Source organism: Nyctereutes procyonoides, unplaced genomic scaffold (assembly GCF_905146905.1).
Source record: "Nyctereutes procyonoides isolate TBG_1078 unplaced genomic scaffold, NYPRO_anot_genome, whole genome shotgun sequence".
In the NCBI taxonomy this organism is placed as follows: Eukaryota; Metazoa; Chordata; class Mammalia; order Carnivora; family Canidae; genus Nyctereutes; species Nyctereutes procyonoides.
Genome location: NW_026575033.1, coordinates 5,384,062 through 5,409,513, shown reverse-complemented (window position 1 = coordinate 5,409,513; position 25,452 = coordinate 5,384,062). Strand labels below are relative to the sequence as shown.

Genomic DNA, 25,452 nt, shown 5'->3' with positions numbered 1-25,452 from the left:
ATGGACCTATTCTTGACTGCTTAAATTGTGCCATTTGGTTTAATAATAACTTGTTTTTCATATGTCATCAAAAAATATTAATGTTTTCTTGATTTCTCGTGTTTTCCCATGGTGGTGTTAGAGAGGAGAGACTTTTCCTCCACCCTCTTAGGCTTAGTACATGGGGGTGTATAGAATTGAACTGCCAAAAGGCAGATTAGAAGAGAAAAGACAGGTTTTTATTCCTGTAAGTAAGTGGGAGTTTACAGGAAAAAGTGACTCCAGGAAGTGATAAGAATTGGGGGCATTTGTATTTCTTACTAGAGGAAGGGGAGGTGGAGAAGACTTGGGAAACCCAATAATTTAGGAAAGATAAATGGGCCTGTGGAAGAGCAGATGGGAGGTCTGATAGTTTTGTGGCAACGTCTGCTGAGGCCAGGTCTTCTCTTCTCAACTGATAAGAGTCAAATCTTCCCTCATTGGAAGAAAGAAAATCCTATCTCATGATAGTGGATTTATGACAATTGAGTTCTTTTGGGAAGCTCTGGCTTCAGGCAAATAAGGGAGTTCAGAAGAAAAAAAAAAGTCTATTCTTGAATACCTTGAGCTCAGAAGAGTTTTTATGCTATGGTGGTGTATTCTAGACCTCTCAGTGGTGACATGGTTTGAACTTCATGTTCTGACTCCATGCAGTCAGAATCCACAGACAGCAAGGTAAGTGGTGATTGCCAGAACTTACTTGCTTTTGAGCAGAGGTGACTTGGTACAGTGGGGAAATTTTGTGGTATCTTGGGAACAGAAATTATAAGACCCACGTTCAGTGTCTGTCTTACTGTGTGGCCGTAGGCAAGTCCCTTCCTTTCTAGAAGTTTGGTTTTCCTAATTTGAAAAATGATGGCAGTGCAGTAGAGCATCTGTAAATTCCTTTCTGCTTTCTTTGATCTTCATCAGATTTTTCATAGTGCAGTGGATCCTTGAACAACATAGGTTTGAACTGTGCAGGTCCACTTACATGCAGATTTTTAAAAATTATTTATAAATACAGTACAATGCTGGAAATGTATTTTCCTTATGATTTTTTGATAACATCTTTTTTTTAGCTTATAGTATTATAAAAACACAGTTTATACTATGTATAACATACCAAATATGTGTTGATTGTTATTGGTAAGACTTCCAGCCAACAGTAGATCATTAGTAAAGTTTGAGGGAAGCCAAAAGTTACATGCAGATTTTTGACTGTGCCAGGGGCAGCACTTCTAACTCCTGTGTTGCTTAGATGTCAACTGTGTATGATCTTAGGGACCTCCGAGGCACGTGGGATTGAAAATTACAGGAACCATATTTGAGGTCTCGATTGCCACTGTTGGGCGAGCAGCATGATCTTTTGGGCCTGTCCTGGGGGCAGTGCCGGGCTGCCTGGGGCAGTTCTGCAGGCTGTCTGCAGGTCTGCCCTGCCCTCGAGAGACATCTCTGTTCTTGTTCTCTTCCCTGGGTTCTGGTCTGTTTTTATTTTTTATTTTATTTTTAAATAATAACCAGAGATGGGAGAAATTGGAGGTGCCCAGGCTCACAGGCATGTGCTTCCTGTAGAACTATGTAGCAGCCTTCCTCTGAACCCAGACTTTGAGGGGTATGCTGACATAGAGGTTATCTGGCAGGCAGGGCTGAATCTGGGCATGCTTATTCTACACACTGCTTTTTAAGAGCAATAATTAACTGTGGCTGATAAGGGCTATCTTACTTATCATTGTTACAGCATTTCATCCACACAAGGACCCATTATTTATTCCCCAGTGAAGAGCTACAGAACTGAATCCTCAGACCTTAAGTAACTGGCCTGAGGTTACAAAGCTAGGTAGTGGCCCAGGCTGATTTACACAGAAGGCTATCCATTTCCGACCTCATGGTTTTTTGCTGGTACACTGCATGTCTCTGAAAACAGTATTTGAATAGTTTGAAAGTGTTGCCTAGTTTAGGACTACAGACTTGCCAGCTGTGGGATTGTCTAGTCCTGAAAGGTCAGTTGTTCCTTGTCCTGGTCACACAGCTAGTTAGTAGCCTGATCTAGTTCTTGGAATCCTAGTTCAGTGCTCTACCCAAAAGACCCAAGTCCTTGAGTGTCAGGCGCTAACAGCCCAGACTTACTTTTATTAAAGCACATCCTATTTTTAAAGATTATTGCAAGAAAATACCTTAGAGCAGCAGTGTAAGGTATTACACATTCATTTCTCCTTTTGGAGTTCTGCATTTCCCCATGCTGTTGTTATGTGTGTTTTTGGGCGACACTGTAGTTCCTTCTTTCTAGGAACTCGCAATGGAACTGATTTCCTTAATAGCTTTTATCATAGGCCATCACTGGTCACCATACATCACTATTTAGATTATGGTTTTAATTCAGCCTCCAATTAAAGATGATTTGCATATTTTAATGCACAGTGCAGTTATGTCTTCCTGTTAGACAAATAACTTTTTAAAACAAACAAGTACATCAAGAAGGCCTTAAGGCAGGGCCGAAGAGGCTGGGAGGGGAGTGTATGGCTTGTTCTCTTTCAATACCTTCCTGGATCTTGGTGCTCACCTAACTTGTTCACATTTGAAAAGGTCATGACAGAGGAATCCTGGAGGCGGGGCTCATCCCGAGATGAAGAAAGGACAGAGTCTCAGAGGATCACCAGGAGGAAATGGGGTTCTGGGAGAAGATCAAGGCCCCGACCACTCTCTGACTATGGCCAGCTGGCCCACCGAAGTCTGTCTATTCCTGAAGATTCAATTGCTGTAGACCCCCAGAAAGAGGACACCTCGGAGGGGGACCACCAGCCAAACACGGCCCCCACAGTCCCTGCAGACCAGAACCCTGCCGTGGGCTGCCCCAGAGGAAGCCGGAGAAGACGCCCCATCTCTGTGATAGGCGGGGTCAGCTTCTATGGGAACGGCCAGACAGAGGAAATAGAGAGTCTTCTAGCCCAAGTAAGATCTGGTGTGCTTCTACCAAAGCAAACCAAGTCCTCCAGCTTCCTGGCCTTTGTTCTCCTCTGTAAACTAAACAGGCCGCTGCTTTTCTTTCTTCTCTCTGCCTCAAGGACGACAGACTCCCAACCTTTCTTCCTGACTTTGAAAGCACGCATGAATTAAACTAACCGTCTGACGTGTGGATGCCTTTTACTAATCTTCTGTCTTTCCTGGAATCTCAAACAGTATGTGAAACTGGTTTGCTGTTTGTTCTAAATCACCTGAGATCTTAATAAGGAAAAAGTAGCAGTGCACATTTAGTGAGCTTCCTGAAAGAAGTTCTTGAAAGAGAAAGTGTCCTCCAATGTTAAAATGTAAAGATAAGAAGAAAATAAGAAATCGGTTCTTTAGGAGCTAAGGAAATCCTTTTCCTACCATTTTTTAACTCTTTACATTCAAGTTGCTGCTTTGCAACTGCTTTACCAATAGATTAAAAATCTTTATCTTTATCCCTTAGTAATTCAACAAATACTTACAGTTACCCAAAGAACACTTTGAGTCTACAAAGCATTTAAATAAAGGCCCTGTTCAGGAGGAGTGTATGCTAATGGTGAGACCCAGCCATAGTCAGGGGTTCCCAGAATATATACTGGCTGATATATTTACTCATATATATATATATATATATATATATATATATATGTATATAAATATATATATATTTATATATATATATGATGATATATTTACTCATATACTAATATGAGTAAGTGCCCAGTTTCACTTTTTGAGCTTGCTAGCTGATATCTTAAGTGACTCATAATATTCTCTTAAAGGGGAAAATCTATGTTAGTATTGGATTTTATATTTACATTCTCCCCGTAGAGCCCAGCCTGATGCCTTGTTTATAGGAAGTGCTTAAATACCTCTTGTTTAATAGAGTTCAATTGAATTGTATTCTTAAGATAAAAAATTAAATGGAAGAATACCGTGAACTTTTTGTGGTATTGAGATGAGCTATATGCTAGGAAATAATTCTGAACCAAAGCAAACTGTAATCTGTTTTAACTTAAAACACAGTGTGGGGAAAATTGAAAGCACTTCGAAATCATTTCACTTTGGAGCATCAAGAAGGAATGTGGTAAGATAACTTTATGTACTGTAAGCTCATTTAGGGAATTGGGTGGAAAATACTAAGAAAACCTAAGGAAAGCATAAACCAACCTGACCTTCGCTGTATAGAGATGGTTCACATGGGGAAATCAACAGGGTACATAGGTGATTCTAAACAGACCTGGGTAAATTCATGGAAAACCAACTCTTCTTTTAAACAAAGCTTATTTGTCATGATAGTTTAGGTAAGGAACATTTGTATTCCACAAACACGTACCTAGTGCCTGCATGTGGATGTCCCTGATGGGTGTGCCAGTCCGAGGCTGTCATCCACGACTGGGTCTTTGGCACCGTGTACTTCCCCTCGAGGCGGCTGCCGGGAGCACATCTTCTTACCCTTCTGCCTCTGCATCTGTGTGAGAAAGCCACCACTTCCTAAATCTGCTTTTCTTCTTCTTGGACACGTTGCTTTTACTAGAGTATTACCCTTTGGTATGTTACTGACAAATAAGATGAAATGTGTGCTGTGAGGTAAGAGCTCTTGAGTCGATACTGGTTTTCTAAAATCTTGGAATAATTCATCACAACTGAGCCCCAATGCAGCCTGAAGCTCTTGCCACGATTTGGAGAAAGTGTTTCACATGTGTGAGTGGCTTGGAGGTGACGGCGCCGACCTGCTCACTGCTGTGCGTGTGAAGAGCTTTGCAGGAGGTGCCACTTCCTGGCATCCCCTCACAGCGTTCTGCTTTCCTTTTGTAGCCGGCAGCCAGGCCTCCCGTGCCAGCTCACCAGGTGCTGCCCTACAAGGCGGTTTCGGCCCGCTTGCGGCCCTTCACCTTTTCCCAGAGCACCCCCATTGGGCTGGACCGCGTGGGACGCCGGCGGCAGATGCGAGCATCCAATGGTGAGTTTCTCAGGCCCACCCTGTTCAGGGGTCCCTTTTTAGAAACTGCTGTGGAGTCCTCTGGTGGACTGTTTTCAGTGAAACAAATGTGCCCATTCGAATGGGCACCTCTCCACTGCCTCTGGGCCCGGTTGTTATTCAGCTCGGAGTGAGGAGGGCTTACCTCAGGGTCTTCTCATGCAGGTGTGGGGGTGTCGTCAGCTCTTCCGGGCTCTGTGTCATCACAGTGACCCCACTTGAGAAGTTTGCTCCCCTCATCTGTGTATCTAAGGTGGAGAGCTAAGAATGGAGTCCCAGGCATATGTCTGAACCTTTCTGAAGCGCTTTCTGGGTGTTTGAGATTTGCAGATGCTGTTTTGAACACCAAAGAAAAGTTTGTCTAATACAGGAGTTAATATGCTGTCACAGTACTTGTCCAGTAAATGCTTGTTGATTTGAATTAATAACCGCATGTTTTCGGAATGATGTTTACATTCTTAAAAAATAAAATCTTCCCCTCTGCCAATATTCATGTCAGGACCAATCAGCTGGTCAGATAATGAATGGCATGGACCAGAGTAACAAGAGCCAACATTTATTGAAGACTTTCCGTGTGGCAGACTGCCCCATGTGCTCCGATGTATTAGCCTATTTGATCTTCGTTAACTACCTGCCATGTTAGATGCTATTATTCTCGTTTTTACAGATGAAAAAGCCCAGGTATATATGGGTCACCTGCCTTAGGTCACTTAGGAGGGGGCAGAAATGAGATTTGAGTCTATAAATAGAACTTTTAATACTAAGTGGTTCATTTTTAACCACTGAACTATGCTGCCTCTTGAAAGAGGTGCAGCCGACCCTAATGATTATAGCTGCAATGGCAGTTTCCTGTCTTACTTTTAGAAATGAATATCATGTGGTGAACATGAGAGTAAGAGCTGGACATTAGGAAGCCTGGCTGCTGGCTGCAGCAGCACCACCATCTCGCTGTGTGGGCACATCCTGCGTGTGATGGTGGCAACGGAAGTTGTAAGATGGGGTGAGGTTTAAACAGACTTGAAGAAGGTGAGGGTGTCACTTGAAGAACTGAAATTCCGGGGAGGGAAGGAGGGAGGCAGGGAAAAGATGGGTCAAGGAAGGGAAAGAGAGCAAGGAGGTATGGACTCCCTGGCCAAGGAAGACATTTCTAAGGACAGGCAAAGAGGATGTGACTGGTGACCAAAAATGGGGACAAGAAGGTCTCTGATGGATTCTGACACAGAAATCGTTGAGGACCGTGTTACCCTGGGTGGTGAGAGGTCAGGGAGTTGGTGAATGGTGAGGGAATGTTACCGCCCCACATGGTGTCGCCATGGTTTCTAACTCGTGTCACATGTACTGGGAGGACTCAAGGTGGAGGTTGAGGAAATCTGTGAACATCTCATGACGTTGTCAGTCTTTCAACCCAGTAGGATAGACGCCTGGGAGTCATCACTCCCCCCCTCCTCATGGAGTCACTAGGTCCCATCCATTGGCTCTCAGGATCACCTTGCTTCTCAGTCTCCTTAACCCTTCCCCTCACAGCCACCCCATCACCTCCTTGAGGCCAAGCTTCATACACTCTCTAGTCAGAGCCACTGTTCATGTTCAACTCTTTCCCACCATTGGAATCAAGCCCCAGTTCCTTAAATGAGTTTATGGACTTTTGTGCAACCGGAGTGTCACTTTCCATCTGTTTTTCTCCCTTCTCCCGCCAGAGCTTGCCATCCAGTCTTCCTGCATCTGCTGTAGGCTTTCACACCCCTTCGCGCTTCTCACATTGCCCCCGCTGTCTAGAACTCCCTTCTTTCCCATTGGCGTATGTCAACGTTCTTCCCATTCAGAATTCAAAACCCATTCACTTGTGTGCCCTTGGAGACAAAGTGCATTCATTGTCTTCCTTCTGCAAAGCCGCTCAGCCCCAGGCCTCATGGTCATCCACCTCTGGTGACGTTTTCAGAAAGTTATCCAAAAGGAGAAAAAAAGCTATATGCACAAGTTATTCTTCACAATATGGTGTAGGCACAAAAGTCAAAGTGAATGTCCAGTTATGGCAGACCAGTGAGTTGGGGTGTTGCATGAGTCACTACCTCAGAACAGTTGACAACATCGACAGGAAAACAGTGCAACAACATGAAAAGTGATAGCTACAATTTTAAAGTGAGGAAAAAAAAAGAAAAGAAAATCATATATATTGTATGAGCTTGCCAAGGCTGCTGTAACAAGGTACCACAAACCAGGTGGCTTAAATAGCAGGAATTTGTGTCTCAGCACTGAAGGCTAGGAGTCAGATGAAGACGTTGGCAGGGGTGGTTGCTCCTCTGTGCTGGCTTCTGATTGTCTCGGGTGCCTTGTGCTCTGGCATGTAGAGAAAGGCACAAAGTATTGCCTTTCTCCCTGCCTACATATTCACATGGCTTTCTGCCTGAATTAGGGCCCACTCTAATAATCTCCTCTTAATTTGATCATCTACTCAGACCTTATTTCCAAATAAGGTTACTTTGACAGTACTGAGGGTTAGCATGTCAGCATCTCTATAAGGGATGTAATTCAGTCTATAACATCTACCACGATTACAACAATATATGACATGTACACATGTGTTCAAAGATTTAACAGGAATGTGCAACACTGAAGACAGTGTAGTTAACATGGAAGGAGTGTTAGTGATTGCTCCTCCAACCCTGTATATATACAAACAGCTGATTTCTGTACTTCCTGTACCAGTGTTTGATTTTGACTTTAATGTTCTTTTGTTGAGAAGCAACAAAAACGAACTTTGACCAGCTTAAGCCAAAAGAGAACTTATTGGAACGGTGTCAGATGTCCCCAGAGTTGTTAATTGTTGAGCTTGAACACTTGAATGGCTAGAGAACCAGTCTGGGAAGTGGATGACCTTCGGGGTTGTTCCTGGGAACCAAGGAACCACATGGAAGAAGCTGAGGGAGGGTGTAGCAGGAGGGCATAGTGCCACTGCCGGGAGTAGTTGAAGGCCAACTGTTCCCTCTGTCCTTCAGTCAAGACAGACTCTTTCACTCAAGAGTCCCAGGATTGAGAAAATCAATTCTTGAAGCTTAGGTGACGTGTCTACCTCCTGGTGGCACTGGAACAGGGTGAAGGGCTGGGTGCCTCCAGAGACCCTTTGCCTTCCATTGTAGAAGGCAAGTCCATGGATTCCCTGTCACAGGGGCCGAACACAATGGAAAGGAGGTCATTCCCCTAGAGGAAATCTGAGTAGTAGTAGAAATAGAGAGTCTGGACAGGTTCTCCATTGTTCATTCATTTGTTCATATATCCAGTAACAATTGAGCACTTACTGTGTGCCAGGTGGCATCAGTGAACAGAACAAAGCCCTTAAGTCACATTCTAGTGAGGGGATAATGAATTAACAAGTGACCATATAACAGCAGGTGGTCCTATAAAGAAAAAATGAAGCAGGGTGGAGGGTGTCCATTTTATTTTAAAATGTCATTCTAATGTGATGCCCTATCCCATGTATAATTAAAAACCCCCTCCCTCCTTCTCTAGAAGGAGACACCCCAAAAGCTCATCAATTACTACAAACCTCTCCTGAGTCTAGGCCCTCCAGAGTAATAGCCATTTCTTTTCCAGTCCTGTCGCAATGCCTTTTCCATTTTGTATACCCAGAGGTACATGTAAGCAACATACCCTTTCGTAGTGGAAAGAGGTGGGGGAGGAAAGGAAATAGAAAATACATAAATATCATGTATATATACATGATACCACAAAAGGAAATTTCTCTCTTCTGCATCTTGTTGCAAGGCCATATGTGCTACTGATTCTGCTCATCTAGTTCCTGTATCATGCTCTGTTTTGGCTCCTGCCCAGGACCTTACCTGGTAGTATTCTTTGCCAACTGAGGTGGCCCAGACCTTCCCTGTGTGGTGTGGAGCTATTAGCGGTCCTGCTTGCTTAGAAATGCTCTGACCTTTTTTTTAAGACTCCTCCCTTAGTCAAAAATCAGTTGATCTATAAAAATATATGGAACACCTGCCAGGTACTGGTTTTACCATTTGGAATATAGCAGAGGATAAAGCATCACAAAGTTCACATTCTAGCACTGAAACCAATTCAGTGAGTCAGTAAATACCCTTGTCTCATCCCCTCCCTTAGTCAAGACTCAGTCAGTCTGTAAAAATGTGTGGAGCATCAACCTGAGCCTGCCAGACACCAGTTTTACCATTTGGAAGACAGCAGAGGATAAAAGCATTGCAAAGTTCATATCCTAGCATTGAAACCAGGTCCCTAAGTCAGTAAATACCCTTATCACAGGTGGTAATGAGTGCTCCAGAGACAATGAACATGGGTGATGTGGTAGAGAGTGTACGACTGGGCCCAGCAGAGGGTGACCTAGTGTCTAGTGTCCCTAAGGAGCTGACACTGGAGTGGAGGCTTGAAAGATGAGCCAAAGATCTGAGGGAGGAGTGGTCCCAGAGGAAGGAACATCAGGTGCCCAAAGTTCAGCTGGAACTTGGTGTGTCTGAGGGTTCAGTGAGAGGGCCAGGGTGGCCAGAGTTCAGGAAACAAGGGCAGGAGCAGAGGGCGTTGCAGTCTGGCGGGGAGGCTGCGGCCGGATAGAAAGGGCATTGCAGGTTTCGGGTAGGACTTGCAGTTATTCTAAGTGAAACAGGAAGCCATCGCCAGCCCGGCAGTGATAGGCACTGATTGAAGCTTTCGAGGGGAAGAACAGTTTGAGGGAGAAAAGGCAGAGGAAGGGAGACTGGCTTGGAGGTTGTTGCATAAGTCCAGTTGAGCAATGGTGGTGGCACTGACCACAAAAGACATCCGGGTCTGTCTTGGGTGCTTATTTGTCCGGTGCGTAGGGAGGCGAAAGTGGCCGGCCTTGGTTCTAATCCAGTGGGGCTAGGCCTATGAATTCCAGTGGGAGGGCTTCTCTCTTGGGAGGAGAAATTCAGTTTCGATAGGGCAGAGTTACTGAATAGGAAGAAAATATTTTGCAAATATATTATTAAGTCATCATAAGCGGCGACCCCCAGGCCTGCCCTTTGTTTCTGGACACATCTGTTTTGGCTATGGGTGAACATTACCTTACCAGGCACTGGTTCACATGCACACACACCCCATCCAAGACAGCTTCACAACTTCAATCTGTGTCCCCACGCCATCTCCAGAACTTCATGTCCGTTAGGCCATGACTGTATGCTTCTGGACGATAACAGGATAAAACTTGTGGCACTTGCACGCACTGGTCTGTCCCTGTACTTCTCTCACTGAGGTCCTCTGGTAGAAGCATGGTCATATGAGGTGCCATGACAGTGTATGAGGCCTTCGGTGACATTCCGGCAGAGGTCTCACAGGTAAGGAAAACAAATCCAGATCTAGAATAAATGTCTTTCCCACTAAGAACAGATCATCTACTCCTCTATTATGAAAAGGGTCCATTGTAATCAGCTTTCCACAAGGAGCTGTCTGGTTCCTTCAAGGAACCATATCATTAACTTTGTTGAGAGGGACACCCTGTGGTTTAGCCCAGGCTTGGCATCCATTTCTGCCACCATGGCCTTTCTTTTTTTTCTTTTTTTTCTCTTCTGAACCTACTGAGTAAGCATCAAGATGACTAGGAACAAAGATTGCCGTTTACAGAGTGGAACACAGTGTTCACACAATTATTAAACAGGCTCTTTTGCAATCAGATTCATGTGGGACACAACTGGACATTCATATGGGACAGATCATTTATCGTGCTTTGTGTGTGTTCTGGTGTATCTAATCGTACTCTTTTCCCAAACCTGTCCATTACCTATTTTGTTCTTTCAGATTACCCAAGCCATTCAGCCACGTCATTGTCCTAGCCATCTATCCACACAAGCTAAATCCCTGCTGGGACCCTCTCTCCTCTCAGAAAGGATTAGGAAGAATTATCACTTAGATTTTATTACAGGGAGTATAGTTTCTGGGGGCACAGTTACCAGATAAATGCTGGAAGCGTCCTTTTGAGAAAGCTGGAAGGAAGAGTTGTCACTGTGGTATACCTATCTACCCAACTGTGGGTCACCTGTCTTCTGCTTCATGAAGAATCTCTGAGTCTGGAAACTAGCTGAGATCCGGGAGCTGTGTGAGGGCCCTTGAGTTTCTGTCATGGTTTCTGTCACCAGGTTTAGAGATTTCCTACTGTACGAATCAACTAATATTTCAATGCAGTTACTCATCACTTTAGTTCCTGCAGATCCTGTGATAAGTTAAGCATAGCCAGAAATCATGTGGGTCAACCATTCCAATGACTGAGCTGGCCCTGCTGCCAGTAGAAGAGCTATGCCCTTTTTCCTGTGACATATGTCCCACCTCCATGGAGGTCCTGGGCCTCATTGCAACAGAAGCATCTCTCACTGACTTCCCCAATGACTTCCCCTTGCTTAGACAGATAAGCAGTACCGTGCTCACAAAAGTTGCTGCCACTTCCATCATCTAGTTTGGGAGACAGAGCCCAGGGGATGATGAGTCCATGATGGACTAGCTCCAGCCTTTATCTTCTGGTATTTGCACTTCTTCCTTCCTACGTGCCAAGAGCTGGCCTCTCTGCTGCTGTAAGAGTGGGCCAGGACTGGGTCCAGATCTATAGCCCATCAAAGTGCTGGGATGATAGCCAGCTCCATGAGCCTAGGAGTTGAGTGTATGATCTCTGGTAGATGTCATCCAAATGGATAAATTTGGTTTAATCTAAATTACGCTTGGTAAATGCAGTGTTTGGATCCTGATACCAATAAATTAAAAGATCATTTTGAGATAAGTGAGGAAATTTTCACAGGGACTGAGAATTCAGCAAAGGAATTCTTGTTCATTTTGTTAGTTGGGATCATGATAGTGTAGTTATTTTTAAGTCCTTAGGTGTTATGGGTATATACTAAAATATTTTTTGCATGAAACATAATACATGAGATTTATTTTAAAATAATCCAAAAAGCTCCTGAGAAAGGTTGGAAAAAAAATGGTAAAGTATTGATAATTGTGGGTTCATCCTTTAATTTCTCTACTTTTGTGTTTGTTTGAAATTTATCTTACAAGTTTTAAAAACAGTGAAAGTATGTTTCCTCCTCCCTGGTCAGATACTCCCCAAATCTGCAAATTGAGAAATGCCCACAACTAAATTTTCCTCAAAATGTAGAAATTAGCAAATTAGTTTAAGAAATGAAGACTTACTCTTTTCAGGTGGAGGTGAGCTCTCTCCTCTCAGCACTTCACAGCAGTGTGCTCCGCTCCTGTCTACTAGCACTTCTTTCTTGCTTCAGTTAGAGTACTGTATTACCTCCTTACTAAATACCCTTACAGTCTGTGAAGGTCACATGCAGTACTCCTCAGTAATGTTTATTGATCGTATGGGTGTGGTATTGAAATAATAGAATCTGGATCAGGAATCACAATGGCACTCATAAGTGCTTCTATAAAATTCATGAATGAGAGGCTGCCAACCTATAAAAACTTTATTGCTTTGCTGGTGATGGTATTTGTGGTCCTTCTTCCTCCTTGGGTCTTGGCAAGCACATCTGCACTGCGATATCTTTTTCTCAGGGAGTTTTCTTTGCTGTCTTTTGCTTTCTTTTAATGAAGCTTTAGTCTTACATCCAAGGCAACGTATTATGTCACAGCCTACTTGCCCATATTTACTTTGGATTCCAGCCTTACATTCTTCCTTACTAGTGTGTATTGATCAGAAGTCAAATTTGATCACTTTCTAAAATTCTTCTTGTCATGTCTACTCATCCTTATCTTTCTACTCATCTCACCCATCGAGTTCGGATTAGCTTGCTCATGTGACATAAACCCAATGATTATCTTAACCAAAAAGGAAACATTTCCCAGAAAGGAAAACATTCAATTTCCTGAGCTATTACATTTCTGTGGAATCTTTATGGGTTACAAGCAAGGAACTAAAGCATGACTTTGAAAATCAGATTTGGGAATGCCATTTAAAAAAATGTGTTATATTTTTAAAAGCCTTTTCATTAACCATTAAGTACTATATTAGAGTATTTTTAATAATGCCATTTAACAGAGGAGAGGAAACAGGATTAGGTACAGTAATCATTAAATATAAAAAAGAAGAAAATGGTTTTCTAAGGAGATACAAAGTTGACAAATTGACTTGGTTAGGTTTGTTTTTGTTTTGTTTTTTGTTTTCTTAAGGAAACTCTACACCACACATGGGGCTCAAACTCATGAGGGGGCTCGAGATCAAGAGTCACATGCTCTACCTACTGAGCCAACCAGCCACCTCGAATTAATTAGACTTTTCATGACTTTAAAAAATACTTCTAGATTAAAATTATTGATTGATTTGATTTTTTAAATAATTTTACATCTTAATTTCTTGTGAATATAGTCATTTTTTTTCTCAAGCTAGGAAAGAGAATCAAATTAAGCCAGTGTAGTGCTCTGATAACCCAGTCTAGAATTTTTCCGTCTTCAGGAGAATGATAGAATAATTGAAGTTGCTAACAATAGCATTGTAAAACTCTAAATTATAATCCCTATCCACATTTTTCATTAGGAAAACAACCAAAAAAAAAAAAAAAATCCAGTCCTTAAAGTCATGATGTATACAAAGAACAGCTTCCTTTTAAAAAATTCTAGTTAGTTAACATAGGATGTTATTAGTTTCAGGTGTATAATGCAGTGATTCAGTAATTCCATACATTATTCAGTGCTCATCACAGTAAGTGTACTCTTAATCCCCTTCAGCAGTTTCACCCATCCCTTTACCCACCATCTCTCTGTAACCATAAGTTTATTCTCCATAACCATCAGTTTTTTGGTTTGTCTCTTTTCCTTTGTTCATTTGTTTTGCTTCTTAAATTCCAAATATGAGTGAAATCATACAGTATCTGTCTTTCTCTGACTGACCTATTTTGTTCAACATTATACCCTTTAGATCCATCCATGTTGTTGCAAATGGCAAAATTTCATTCTTTTTTCATGGCTGATATTCCATTGTATACATATTACCACATCTTCTTTATTTATCTACCAATAGACACTTGGGCTGCTTCCATAATTTGGCTATTATAAATAATGCTGCAGTAAACAAAGGGATGCACATATCCTTTCAAAGTACTGTTTTTGTATTCTTTGTGTAAATACCCAGTAGCGCAATTAATGGATCATATGGTAGTACTATTTTAATTTTTTGAGGAACCCCCATACTGTTTTCCACAGTGGTTATACCACTTTGCATTCCCATCAACAGTGCGTGAGGGTTCCTTTTTCTCCGTATTCTTGCCAATACTTTTATATAAAAAACATCTTGATCTGCAAAGGACAGAATGATACAAATTCTACACTGGTCAACCCGTTTGAGCACGTTAGAGCTTGCCTAATGTTTGGTGGAGGAGGAAGTACAGTTGACCCTTGAATAATGTGGGGGTTAGGGGAATATCCCCCGCCCTTGCATAACCCAAAATCTGTATAGCTTTTGGCTCCGCTAGGCCTTTACTAATAGCCTTCCTTACTGGTAACATAAGTAGTTGATTAACACATATTTGGTATGTTATATGTATTATATACTCTATTCTTGCAATAAAGTAAGCTAGAGAAAAGAACATGTTATTAAGAAAAAGAGAAAATACATTTACAATACTGCTCTGTATTTATTGAAAAAAAATGTGTTAGTGGAGCTGTGTAGCTTAAACTCATGTTGTTCAAGAGTCAACTGTGTTTTGAAAACCTGCTCTAAGGGATTAAAAATCCCTGTTTCAAAAAAAAAAAAAAATCCCTGTTTCTGGTGTCAGTAAGAAAGCAAGTAAAAAATATTACAGACCACACTCAAATTTATCTTGGGTCTTACCAAGGGCTACCACTAGAATACAAAGACAAGTGAGGAATACGGTAATATAGAGATTTCCAAAATAAAGTACTTAGTGATAAGAAATCCGACATAATGCATTTTTCATTTTGCTACAGAATAGATTGAGAGCTTTTTAGATCAACATTCAACTCTGAAAAAGGTGATGGCATCTCCCGCTGAATAAGCTCCTACTTCCCAGTTAGCATTGCTTTTCCTCCACTGTGCATATCCATGTGGAAACGTTTGTTGAGACCTTCTGTCAGGCCAGGAGATGGAAAGGAAAGCATCTCCTAGTTAGCGCCGTTTGAGCGCAGGTAGTAGGTTTTGGGTGGACCCCACTGCCTATTACAGTGTGGGCAGACGTAGCATTGGCTTCTGCCCAGCACCTTAGAGCTTGATTCAGCCCCATCTGTGACCTCTCCTCGCACAGGTGGGTGCTGGTTCTCCGCGAGCAGCCCCAGGAGGCTTGGGGTGCCCCGCAGGCCATCTGCGCAGGTGAACCTCGCGGCCACACCAGGAGTTCTTGCCGGATCGATGATGATGTGAGAGGCCCAAGAGAAACGACGGCGCGCGGCTGGCTCTTCGGGGAGCCGGGTGAGGGTTCCTCTTAAGCAGCTGCACCTGCACTGGGGCGGCCCATCCCGACCCCCACCCCCCACCCCCCACCCTCCACGGGCTGGAGGGGTGCGCCCGCCCACGTGGCCTGGCCGTGCACGCGGGCGCCCGCTGTGTCCGCGCCTGAGCCCGCAGCCCGCCCCACACCCCATCCCGCAACGGCCACCCCACGTCGGCCCCCAGGCCTTGCTTGCTTGCATCTGCCGCATGTTTCCTACACACACTTAAGGTTGGTTTGTCTGAAGGAGAGAAAATGTGTACGAAGACACGTCCGCTGTCTTGAAAGCCCAGTGGTTTTATTTATTTTTTATTTTTTTAAGATTTTATTTATTTATTCTTGAGAGACAGAGAGAGAGAGAGAGAGAGAGAGAGAGAGGCGGAGAAGCAGGCTCCATGCAGGAAGCGGAATCCCGGGACTCCAGGATCACACCCTGGGCAGAAGGCAGGCGCCAAAGCGCTGAGCCACCCAGGGATCCCCAAAGCCCAGTGGCTTTAAAGTACAGTTGGGGATTATCATTCAGGGGTGACATTCTTTGCATGTCTTCAACTTCTGTTTCTTCGATTTGATTTTGTACTGAAATGTATTTGCTCAGTAATGGAAAAGATTTCCTTAGGTGTATTTATTTACTCTTCCCTGTTGAGGAACTGGTATTGGTTGTAAAGGCAAGTTTATTCAACTGTATTATGCAGGTGATAACGACTAATGTTATTGGTAAGTGATATAGGATGTGCCATTATGATGTAATCAAACAGTGATATTTCAGGAAATGCCCAAGGTGCCCTGAAACTTTCAGAGTTGACCTTTTAATATGTTCTTGGTTTAGGAGATACCTCATTTGTATTGACCTGTCTAATAAATCTATGTGATATTGTGAGATATGTTTGTTTATATATCTCTATGTCTGCCTTTTTATGAGTGAGGCACTGTACTAGAGGCTGGGTGGTCCTGAGGAAGCCAGAGACCATACTCACAAACCTCCAGGGTAAAGCCATTGCAAGGAGAAAGGAGCTCAGTGTGAAGGGAGAGCATGCAGATCAGATCTGGGGAGTCCAAACACTTCCAGGAGAAAGTGACATCAAAGTTGAGACTTGTTACTAAACCAATGTGTGTCAGCTCCTTGGCGGGTAGTAGACTTATTATACCAGGTGGAGGTGCCTCACAAGGTTATATTTATTTATAGTAAATAAGGAGAACACAGGATAATTTCCAAGGTCATGCCTCCCTGAATGGGTAAACAGGCTCCTTTTACTGGGGTTTGAATATTCGAAGGAGACCTCATCATTGCACATAATGGGCAGGCTTAAAGTTGCACATGTGTACTCAGAAAACATACCCATACTTATATTGTATATCATGCTATGGAAGCTTATTGCCCCTCCCAGAGCAGGGATTTTAACATTAATGAAGCAGAGGTCACTGTGGGGCACTTTCATCTGCGCAGATGTAGTCCTGGTTGGGGTGGAGGGAAGGTCAGACTCAAAATGTATCTTTTCCTGTTCTAGCAATTAGTTAGCTAGTTTCTAAAAGATAAAATTGATAGGCACAGGCTTCTGGGGGTTTCCTGGGTTCAGGGAGTCTCAGTAACAACGGGAAGGGTGAATGGTTAGGTTTGTTGTTAGGGGGAAGGTATGTTCCAGGCAGAGGGAACAGCATATGCAAAAGATGGAAGTGAGAGAAAGAAGAGCACATATAAGAAACTGAGGTTAGGATTGCCCAACAGAAACTTTCTTACCCCATCTGCAGGTATCTCAGATTCAAGGTGTCCTGTGCTTGCAGACTGATGATTGTAGCATGCTGAATGCTTGCTTTAGGATTTTTTTTTTTTTATGATAGGCACACAGTGAGAGAGAGAGAGGCAGAGACACAGGCAGAGGGAGAAGCAGGCTCCATGCACCGGAAGCCCGACGTGGGACTCGGTCCCGGGTCTCCAGGATCGCGCCCTGGGCCAAAGGCAGGCGCCAAACCGCTGCGCCACCCAGGGATCCCTGCTTTAGGATTTTTAAAAATTTATTTATTCATGAGAGAGGCAGAGACATAGGCAGAGGGAGAAGTAGGCTCCCTGTGGAGAGTCTGATGTGGGACTCGATCCTAGGACCCCGGGATCACGCCCTGAGCCAAAGGCAGACACACAGCTACTGAGCCACCCAAGCATCCCGAGTGCTTGCTTTAGTAGGCTTTTCATTTGGTACTGCTTAACTTGTGTCTCTACACGGGGTCAAGGGCATGCCTCCGAACCCCTTTATGACAGCTATATTTATTATTGTCATTATAGATCTTACTTAGATATATAAACAAATGAAGTGTAAGACTGAAGAGACTCACATCTATGAAAACTAAATTCAGGGACACCTCTGCCTATGTCTCTGCGTCTCTCACAAATAAATAAATGAAATCTTAAAAAAAAAAAAGAAAAAAAACTAAATCGAGTACTTTGTAGAGATTCATTCAATAAAGGTGATTTGCCAAAAAACTATTTTCTGTCCAATTAGGTGAGAATTGATAGCTGTTTAAAAAAAAAAAAAACATGAAAAATTAAGGAATCTACTTGGAATGCTTCACGAGTGTCTTGAAAGAAACCAGAACAGGAAATCACACTTGACACATTCTGGTGTGACCTATTCAAGAAAGAATGCAGAATTGCAGTCAGATGATCATACATGAAGACCTCTGGTCCTTTGTGATAGCAAAGATGAACTTACTGCACTTTTATATGTTTTAAATTGTTTATAGCATATAGCACGTGTGATGTTTTTGACTTAGGGCTTTCAGGCAGTCCAACTGCACCTGTGGGTGGACCGCTTCGGTAGATCTCCTGGCTGTAGCAGGAGGAGGTGAGGGAAAGATTGAAGTGTCGAGAGATGAGTCTAGACCAGAGATCAGAGGTAAGGAGCCTGTCCACTCAGGGCTTTTAGGTGAGGGGATTAGATTAGCCCAGGGGCAGGTAGGAGCAGGTAGGGTTTTAAGTGCAGTGCCATGATCAGATTTGCATTTCAGAGACATGGCTGGTCAGATTTTGTCCTCTCTGGAGACAGGAAGAATCTCTTGCTAAATTAGGTGTATAGAACCCTGATTTAAGAACATGACCATAGTTGGGGCGCCTGCATGGTGCAGTCCATGAAGCTTCTGACTCTTGGTTTCCGCTCAGGTCATGTTCTCAGGGGCTCTGCATTTAAGACTTTCTCTCCTTCTCCCCCTCCCCACCTATGGCTCATGCTCCCACTCTCTTTCTCTCTCTCTCAAATAAATAAATTAAAAAAAAAAAAAGAGGGAGAGAGAGAACATTACCATAGTCCTGGAGAAATGAAAACTTGGAGGTCAAGCCAGTTGGATGTTTTGTGTGCTGAAGCCTGGGTGCCTGGGTGATGGGGAGTATAAGAGAAAAGTACGTGAGTGCGGGGCTTGGTTCCAATCCTGGCATGTTGAATTGGAGGCACAGGTGGAGTAAGCAAGTGGAGATGTTCTCTCCATGCACTTCATCATAATAGTCTGATACTGAGGAGGAAGACGCAGGAGAGCAGACTTGAGAGTCCTCAGCAAGTCAGTGGTTGTTCTTAAAGCTACAGGAAGCAATGTTATCATCCAGGGTGTGTGTGAAAAATTAGAAGAGGATCAACTGGGAACCAGTAAAAGAAAAAAAAATCCACAAAGAAGATAGGAAAGGAATGGTCAGATAGGTAAGTGGTGTCCCAGATGTCAGAGGAAGCCTGGCTTCAGGGACAGAGTGGTTAACAGTGTCAGATGTATCCAGAGTGAAGTTGGGCACTCTGAAAAATATGTGTTGGATTAGCAGTGAGGAGGACAGTGTTGACCTTGATTGACAAAGGCAGCTTGAGTTCACTGGGAGGGCAGAGCCAGAATGCAGTGGGAGGGTGGCTACAAGGCCCTGGGGAAAGTCAGGACCTTAAGTTTTAGTACAGAGCTGTTTTATCGATCTTGTTTCTCATTTCCCTTAAATGTTAGGGGTAATTAAAACATTTTGTCTTGCTGCCATTTAAAACTTATTCTGGCTTTACAGTATCTGAAAGCTCATTGATACAGATGTGTCTTGTTTATTTTTACCAAATGTTTTGGCAAAACAAAACAGTGATATTAAGTGTGCATCAGAAAGTTCCATTCCTTGATTTAGGGTTATGAAGTAATACCCCAACATTGAGGAGGTAGAGAAAATTTAACCAGAATGGTTTATGCCATTTTAACTCTTGATTTTTTAATTAAATAAATTGTAAGAAATTACTGAAGAAATATTTTTGAAAAGTCGTGTGATGAAATTAATACATTTATTAAAACACTTGAGATTTATTCTTTTACTTGGCCAATACAGAGAAAATGTTTTTTTTTCCTTTGCCTTAGTTTGTTGTTGTTGATCCTATTTCTAATTTCTTATTCTAATTATTGTTATGAAAGTAAATTTTCTCCTTTGACCCGACATATTTTTAGCTCAAAAAACAAAAAAAAAAAAAAAAGAATTGAATCCTAATCCTGTTGGCTAGCTACATTACCTTCATCTCAGAGTCTTAATGTCCTCATTTATAAAAGGAAGTAGTCATGTTTTGTACCTCACAGATGTGTGAGAATGACTTGGTGTACAGTAAACGTACACCAAATATCAGCTGTTGTTCGTGCAAAGAACTAGAGGGATGTATTCATTACCCAGGGGAAAAGGGGGAGTGAGGCCAGTGGGCCATGTTTACAGCCAGAGTTCTGAGTTACTTATTTAACTGCACTAACTAGCAGTTTAACCTTAGACAAGTCACTTAAATAAGTAAAGCCCTAGAGTACTAGGATTCTTTATGGAACAATATTCTGTTTAATTATTATCCAAATATAGGTTAAGCATCTATAAAATAAGCAAACTTAAGATGCATACACTTGGGTTTTTAGCAAAAGTAAAAACTAGGAAGAATTTTTCTGTTAATTCTCTTGGACCAAGATTTTAGACATTATCTAAGTAGTAAGTTCCAGAGTATCACTTAGAGACTCCACCAGGTTTTTTGTTACAGCAAAAGGAAAAAAGAAACGCAATAGCAGGTGTTAAGGTGTATGTGACACCTTGAAGTTATTATCAAGTATAAAACCTTTTTTGTCTGATCTCTTATTGTTTGGATTATCTCTTTCTGCGCCTGCTTTTCAGAAGTTATCTTTCAATAATGAATCAGAGAGAAAATACAAAGTCAGATCTTGCTTGCTTAGCCCCTATTGAGAGTGATAGTAACTGTTCTTGGGAAAGCAAGTTGAAGTATTGGTGATAGAGAGCTTTGGTCGTTAGGTGTGGTCTAGTTCTCTTCTCCCTTCCCTATATACTCTATACTACCAAGGGACACTGGGCATTGCTTGTACTTATTTGTGAAACAAGAGAACTTTGTTCACTTGTCTTTAGGCACATACTTGTAGTAAGAGTGTTTTCCTGCCTGCTACACTGAACACATTAAAAGCACTCTCTTCTGACCATGCTGTGAGACAGTGTGGATTCCACAGTCAGAGGAATTTAGAAATTATTCCGTATACAAGAACAAGTATTACAAACATGGACATCAGTGCCTTGAACCGTAGTGCCTGTAGGTTTTAGAAATGCTGTTAGCTCTGATAGGAGTTTTATCTGAGCTGGTATTTCAGACCTTGTCTTTGCTTATAATCAGGATTTTTTTAAAAGGAACATAATGTTCTAGTTTGTCTCAGAAAAATAACCAAGTTTTTCACTTTTTTTTCCTAGCAAACTCTTGAAATTGTTATCATCTTAACAGTTAAAATATTCTCAGTTCTAAAACTTGGATTTGTTCAAATCTTTCTAGAATTAAAAAAAAAAGTAAAAAAAAGTCTTTATCCTGTGTCCAATACAAGTTTCAAAATTGAGTTTTAAAAGTAGAAGAAAGAATATTAAAAGTTAAGGAAGGCGAGCCAGTAGATCTATAAACAGCAAGCGAACAACTACACAGTGCCTGTGCTCTGTACATATTACTATTCCCAGAGATACATCCAAGGCTTTAAACTGTTCAGACCTTTTCCCTTACTCAGTTAAGCAAGATTTAAATTCTAAGTAGTGTAGCTGGCCTTGAGACCAGATCATGCTGACTTAAAGTCCAGATTACTCCCATCCCACCCTGTTTTCCAGGTGCTGTGATTTTCCATCAAAAAACACAAAATGATTTTTTTTTATGTGCTTACACATATACCGGTGTTTTGGCTTTTAAGACCGTGCCCTAATAATTGCCTTTAATTAAAACAAAGAAGAAAGGGAAATTTATCCAGTACCTATTTGCTCTTGTTATATTTGAAACATGCTCAGTCTTAAGACTGCAATGACAAATACATAAATACAGAACAGACACGAAATATGTACTAGGTTCAGAAGGATGAAAAAATCCTCATGCTGTTTACAGGAGACGGGAGAAGCAGAGGTCTTAAAATTAAGACATTAACTTTTCTTCTAAAGGGCAATTTTTTATTTGTTTCTGAATTAGTCTAAACTTTGTGATAAACAGTGCCCGGGAACAGTGTCATTTTTGGAGAGGTTGGGGCATAGAGTAGGGGCAGATGGGAGGGTTTATTTAAGCCACTGAGAAAAATTTTGCATCATCTTGTGTGTTCGAGTCTGCATCACCACAGATTGAAAAGCAGTAGCTTTGAAAACACAGAGAGGCACATTTATATCCTCTATATCTTCAGATGTGCTCATGGTTCTCACCAAGCAAGTTCTTATAACTCGGCTCCATTTCCTGTGTGCTCTATGTGACTGGGTCCTCCCCTTCTGCGGTGAGGAGCCTGGCTGCTGAGTGGTATTTCAGCAAGACCTAAATTGAGCCTGCCTTAGCCATACATAAGCAGGCAGCACACTGTAACAGTGTCTACAGCTATACATCAGAATGTTCTAGAGAATGTTATCTTACATGTTACGTTGATTGTCTGGGTTATATTTTCTTATATTTCTCTGGAAAATAACGTCACTGGTCTGTAGATTAATAATTAATACTACTACTTGTTTTTAGTCCATTCAGAGTAAGAGGATCACTCTGGATATTTATTTGTGCTAGTGGGGACAAGGGAGCATTGGTTTGAATAACTAATAGCAAGTGTAGCAGATTATTTCCTGTTAAGGAATCCCCCAGTCCACCTTTAGGAACTGTGGCCCCATATCAGCAATGGAGAAGAGCGAGTGGTTGTACATAGAACGCATCTTAATTACTCTTAATTCTGGGTTGCTCAAATGGGAGTTGGTACTGCGGTTCATTCCAGCCAGATGTAGGGACTTCCTGGGTTCGTGGTGATGTGGTGTACCCATCCTTGAGCCCGTTTTCTAAAATTGACAGTGTTGTTTTAGAAGAATTGCTGAAGAATAATGTTACTTTATCCTCCGGGACCTTCTCCTGTCTTATACATGTCCTGTAGCTCTTGGTAATGGGGCCATATCTAAACCCAGCAGGCACATGAAGTTGCTGGGATATTCTTAGGTTAAGGACCCCCCTCTGTACCATGAAGGAAGGTTGCTGCTTTGGTGAAGCAGCAGTAGGAACTGGGAAACTTTGAGCAGAAAATGAATGCTGGTAATCTTTGCACAAGCAGAAGATGATCATAAAAGAAAATCCATACCATACTGTACTTAAAATAAGATATCAGAAATTCAAAACTAAGTGGAATGAACCTTAATGACTACCTAGTCAATCTCAAGAAACAGTCCTGAAGAAGCAGAGATGACTGCTGGTTTGAGTTTGAGGTATCACTGTTAACTTACTCCAATAGTTTTATGGCATTTTCCTTTCCATATGGGTGTGTGTAAATATATATGGATCTTAGGGATCACTTTGCCAAAAAATCACCTTAATTTCTAAATCTATATAACAAAAATTATCGTAACATTCCATGTATTTTCTACTTTTACTTAATCTCCACTGATTTCTAAATATTTGATATTAAGATATAACTTGAATTTCTCTTCTTTTCTATGGGACTGAGCCCTTACTTAATTCTTTTAGGGTTGCCAGTAATCAGTGTTTGTTATTCCCAGTCCTGACCATGTAATGTAGTGGTGTCTTATCCAAGGAAAATAGATTAATGTGTGTGTTGGGGCAGGGGTGAAGTTTAAGACTTAAGATCTTTGTTGTGGTCTTCTTATTGATCTTGTAAATCTAGGCTTTCATCACTTAAAAAGAAAAAAAAATTTTTAAGCTGAAAGTCAAACTTCTATATTACTTCTCCCAAAAATATCTTAGAAGGGTTGTTGGGTCAGTATCCTTTGATAAGATGCCTCATTTAAACACAGTTTTGTTTATTTTCCTTCTTTTTATCTTTGTTTTGTTTTAGATGTGCAGTAAAGTAAGTTTATTTACTAAATGACTTTGATTTAAGATCCTAAACTCCCAAGGATCTTAATGTAGTACCTTGACCCTGTATCTGGATTTAGAAAAAGTCTTTGGGATGTAAGAGCTATCCTGTGTACCAACTGCCATTGAGAAGTTAAAGTGAGCAAACAAACCCTTAGGAAAATACCAAGGAAATGTGGCAAAGAGATCTTTTTTCTTCTTGACAACTTGCAATTTAAACCAAAGAAATCCCAAATTTAAGAAAATGAAAACTCTGGATTTTAGTTACCTCCTGCTAGAATTTAAACTGTTAGAAGAGACAGCCATCAGAATTAATTCCAACTTTTCAAGTGCTCTGTATCTCAATATTGAACATTTTGCCTCTTCATTCTAAGCTAAAATTACGTCTGCCCATTCTGAATTGATTTTTAAGAAGCACCCTGGCATTCACGATATTACCTCAGGGAAAGTTTCTTGAATTGCCTTGAACAATACTTCTCAAATCTGAATGTGTATTTGAATGCCCCAGACCTTGTTAAAATGCGGGTTGTGATTCTACATCGGTAGAATGGGACCTAACCAGCTCTGGGTCCTGCCAGTGCTATGGGTCCGTGGACCGCACCCCGAGTGGCAAGGCCCTGGCACACTTTCTTTGGGAGTAGTAATATGTTTTACTATAAAAAGAGAGTTTTGTGACCAATAAGGTTGGAAAGTTCTATGTTAAACAATGTTACACAGATATCATTATTTGGACTTACGAGAGAGCCTCTGGCTACTAATGCCTATCCTTGTGCATTTCCTGGAGGTAGACTTTTTTCATGGACCATTCTAGGCAACTAGTATTCCCTATGGCATATAGGAAACTTTACCTTATATGGAGAATCTGTTTTGAGAAACAATTCCAAGGAGTCTTTTGAGTCCATAATTTAATTTAATACCACCTTTTTAAAGAATAGATAATCCCCTTTTGAATGAGCTATTTTACTATCATTTAAAAAAATTGACTCATTAAAAAAATATTTGCAAAGGAAAGATGTGAAGCTGATATGATGTGTGTGTGTGTGAGTGTGTGTGTGGTTTTCACATGCATTTCAACTTTGTTATGGATTATTGAAGCTGTGAGTTCCTAAGAAAACTCCTTTTAGCTGGGTTTAATTAAAGGTGAGATAGATGCATTAAGGCAGTACAAATAGCCACACTTTTTTTTTATATAACCACAAATACTTAAGAATAGTTTTTTTTAATGTTTTTTTTTTTTTTATTATTTATGATAGTCACACACACACACACAGAGAGGGGGGCAGAGACACAGGCAGAGGGAGAGGGAGAAGCAGGCTCCATACACCGGGAGTCCAACGTGGGATTCGATCCTGGGTCTCCAGGATTGCGCCCCGGGCCAAAGGCAGGCGCCAAACCGCTGCGCCACCCAGGGATCCCACTTAAGAATAGTTTTACGGTACAGCACATAGTCAATAACCCTAACTATACAGTTTTCCCTAGTGAGTCCATGCTGTGAATCTTGTGGGAACTAGCACCTTTTTATGGACGTTAGGTCTTTTGACGTTGAGGCATGATTGGTGACATTTATTTAATCTCTAATCAAGTGTCAATATTGTTCTAAACACTTTTTAATATGTTCTCAATAACCCTCAGAGGATTACTAGTGCCCCAGCCGTACCCATTCTGCAGTCCAGAAACTGTGATCTCTAGAGACTTAGAAACTTTTCCTAATGTAGTTTGGTAGAGCAGATTTTGAACCCAGGTGGTCTGAGTCCCA

The 25,452-nt window shown here is 41.7% G+C and overlaps 1 protein-coding gene across 1 annotated transcript in view; it reads left to right on the top strand.

Annotated features, from left to right (window-relative positions):
• The window catches only part of SPATA13 (spermatogenesis associated 13), a 345,561-nt gene that overhangs the window by 284,810 nt on the left and 35,299 nt on the right, over positions 1-25,452 (top strand). Inside the window, 2 exon segments of the mRNA XM_055317330.1 lie at positions 2,584-2,949; positions 4,804-4,948. Of these exon segments, the coding sequence (XP_055173305.1) occupies positions 2,584-2,949; positions 4,804-4,948 (511 nt within the window).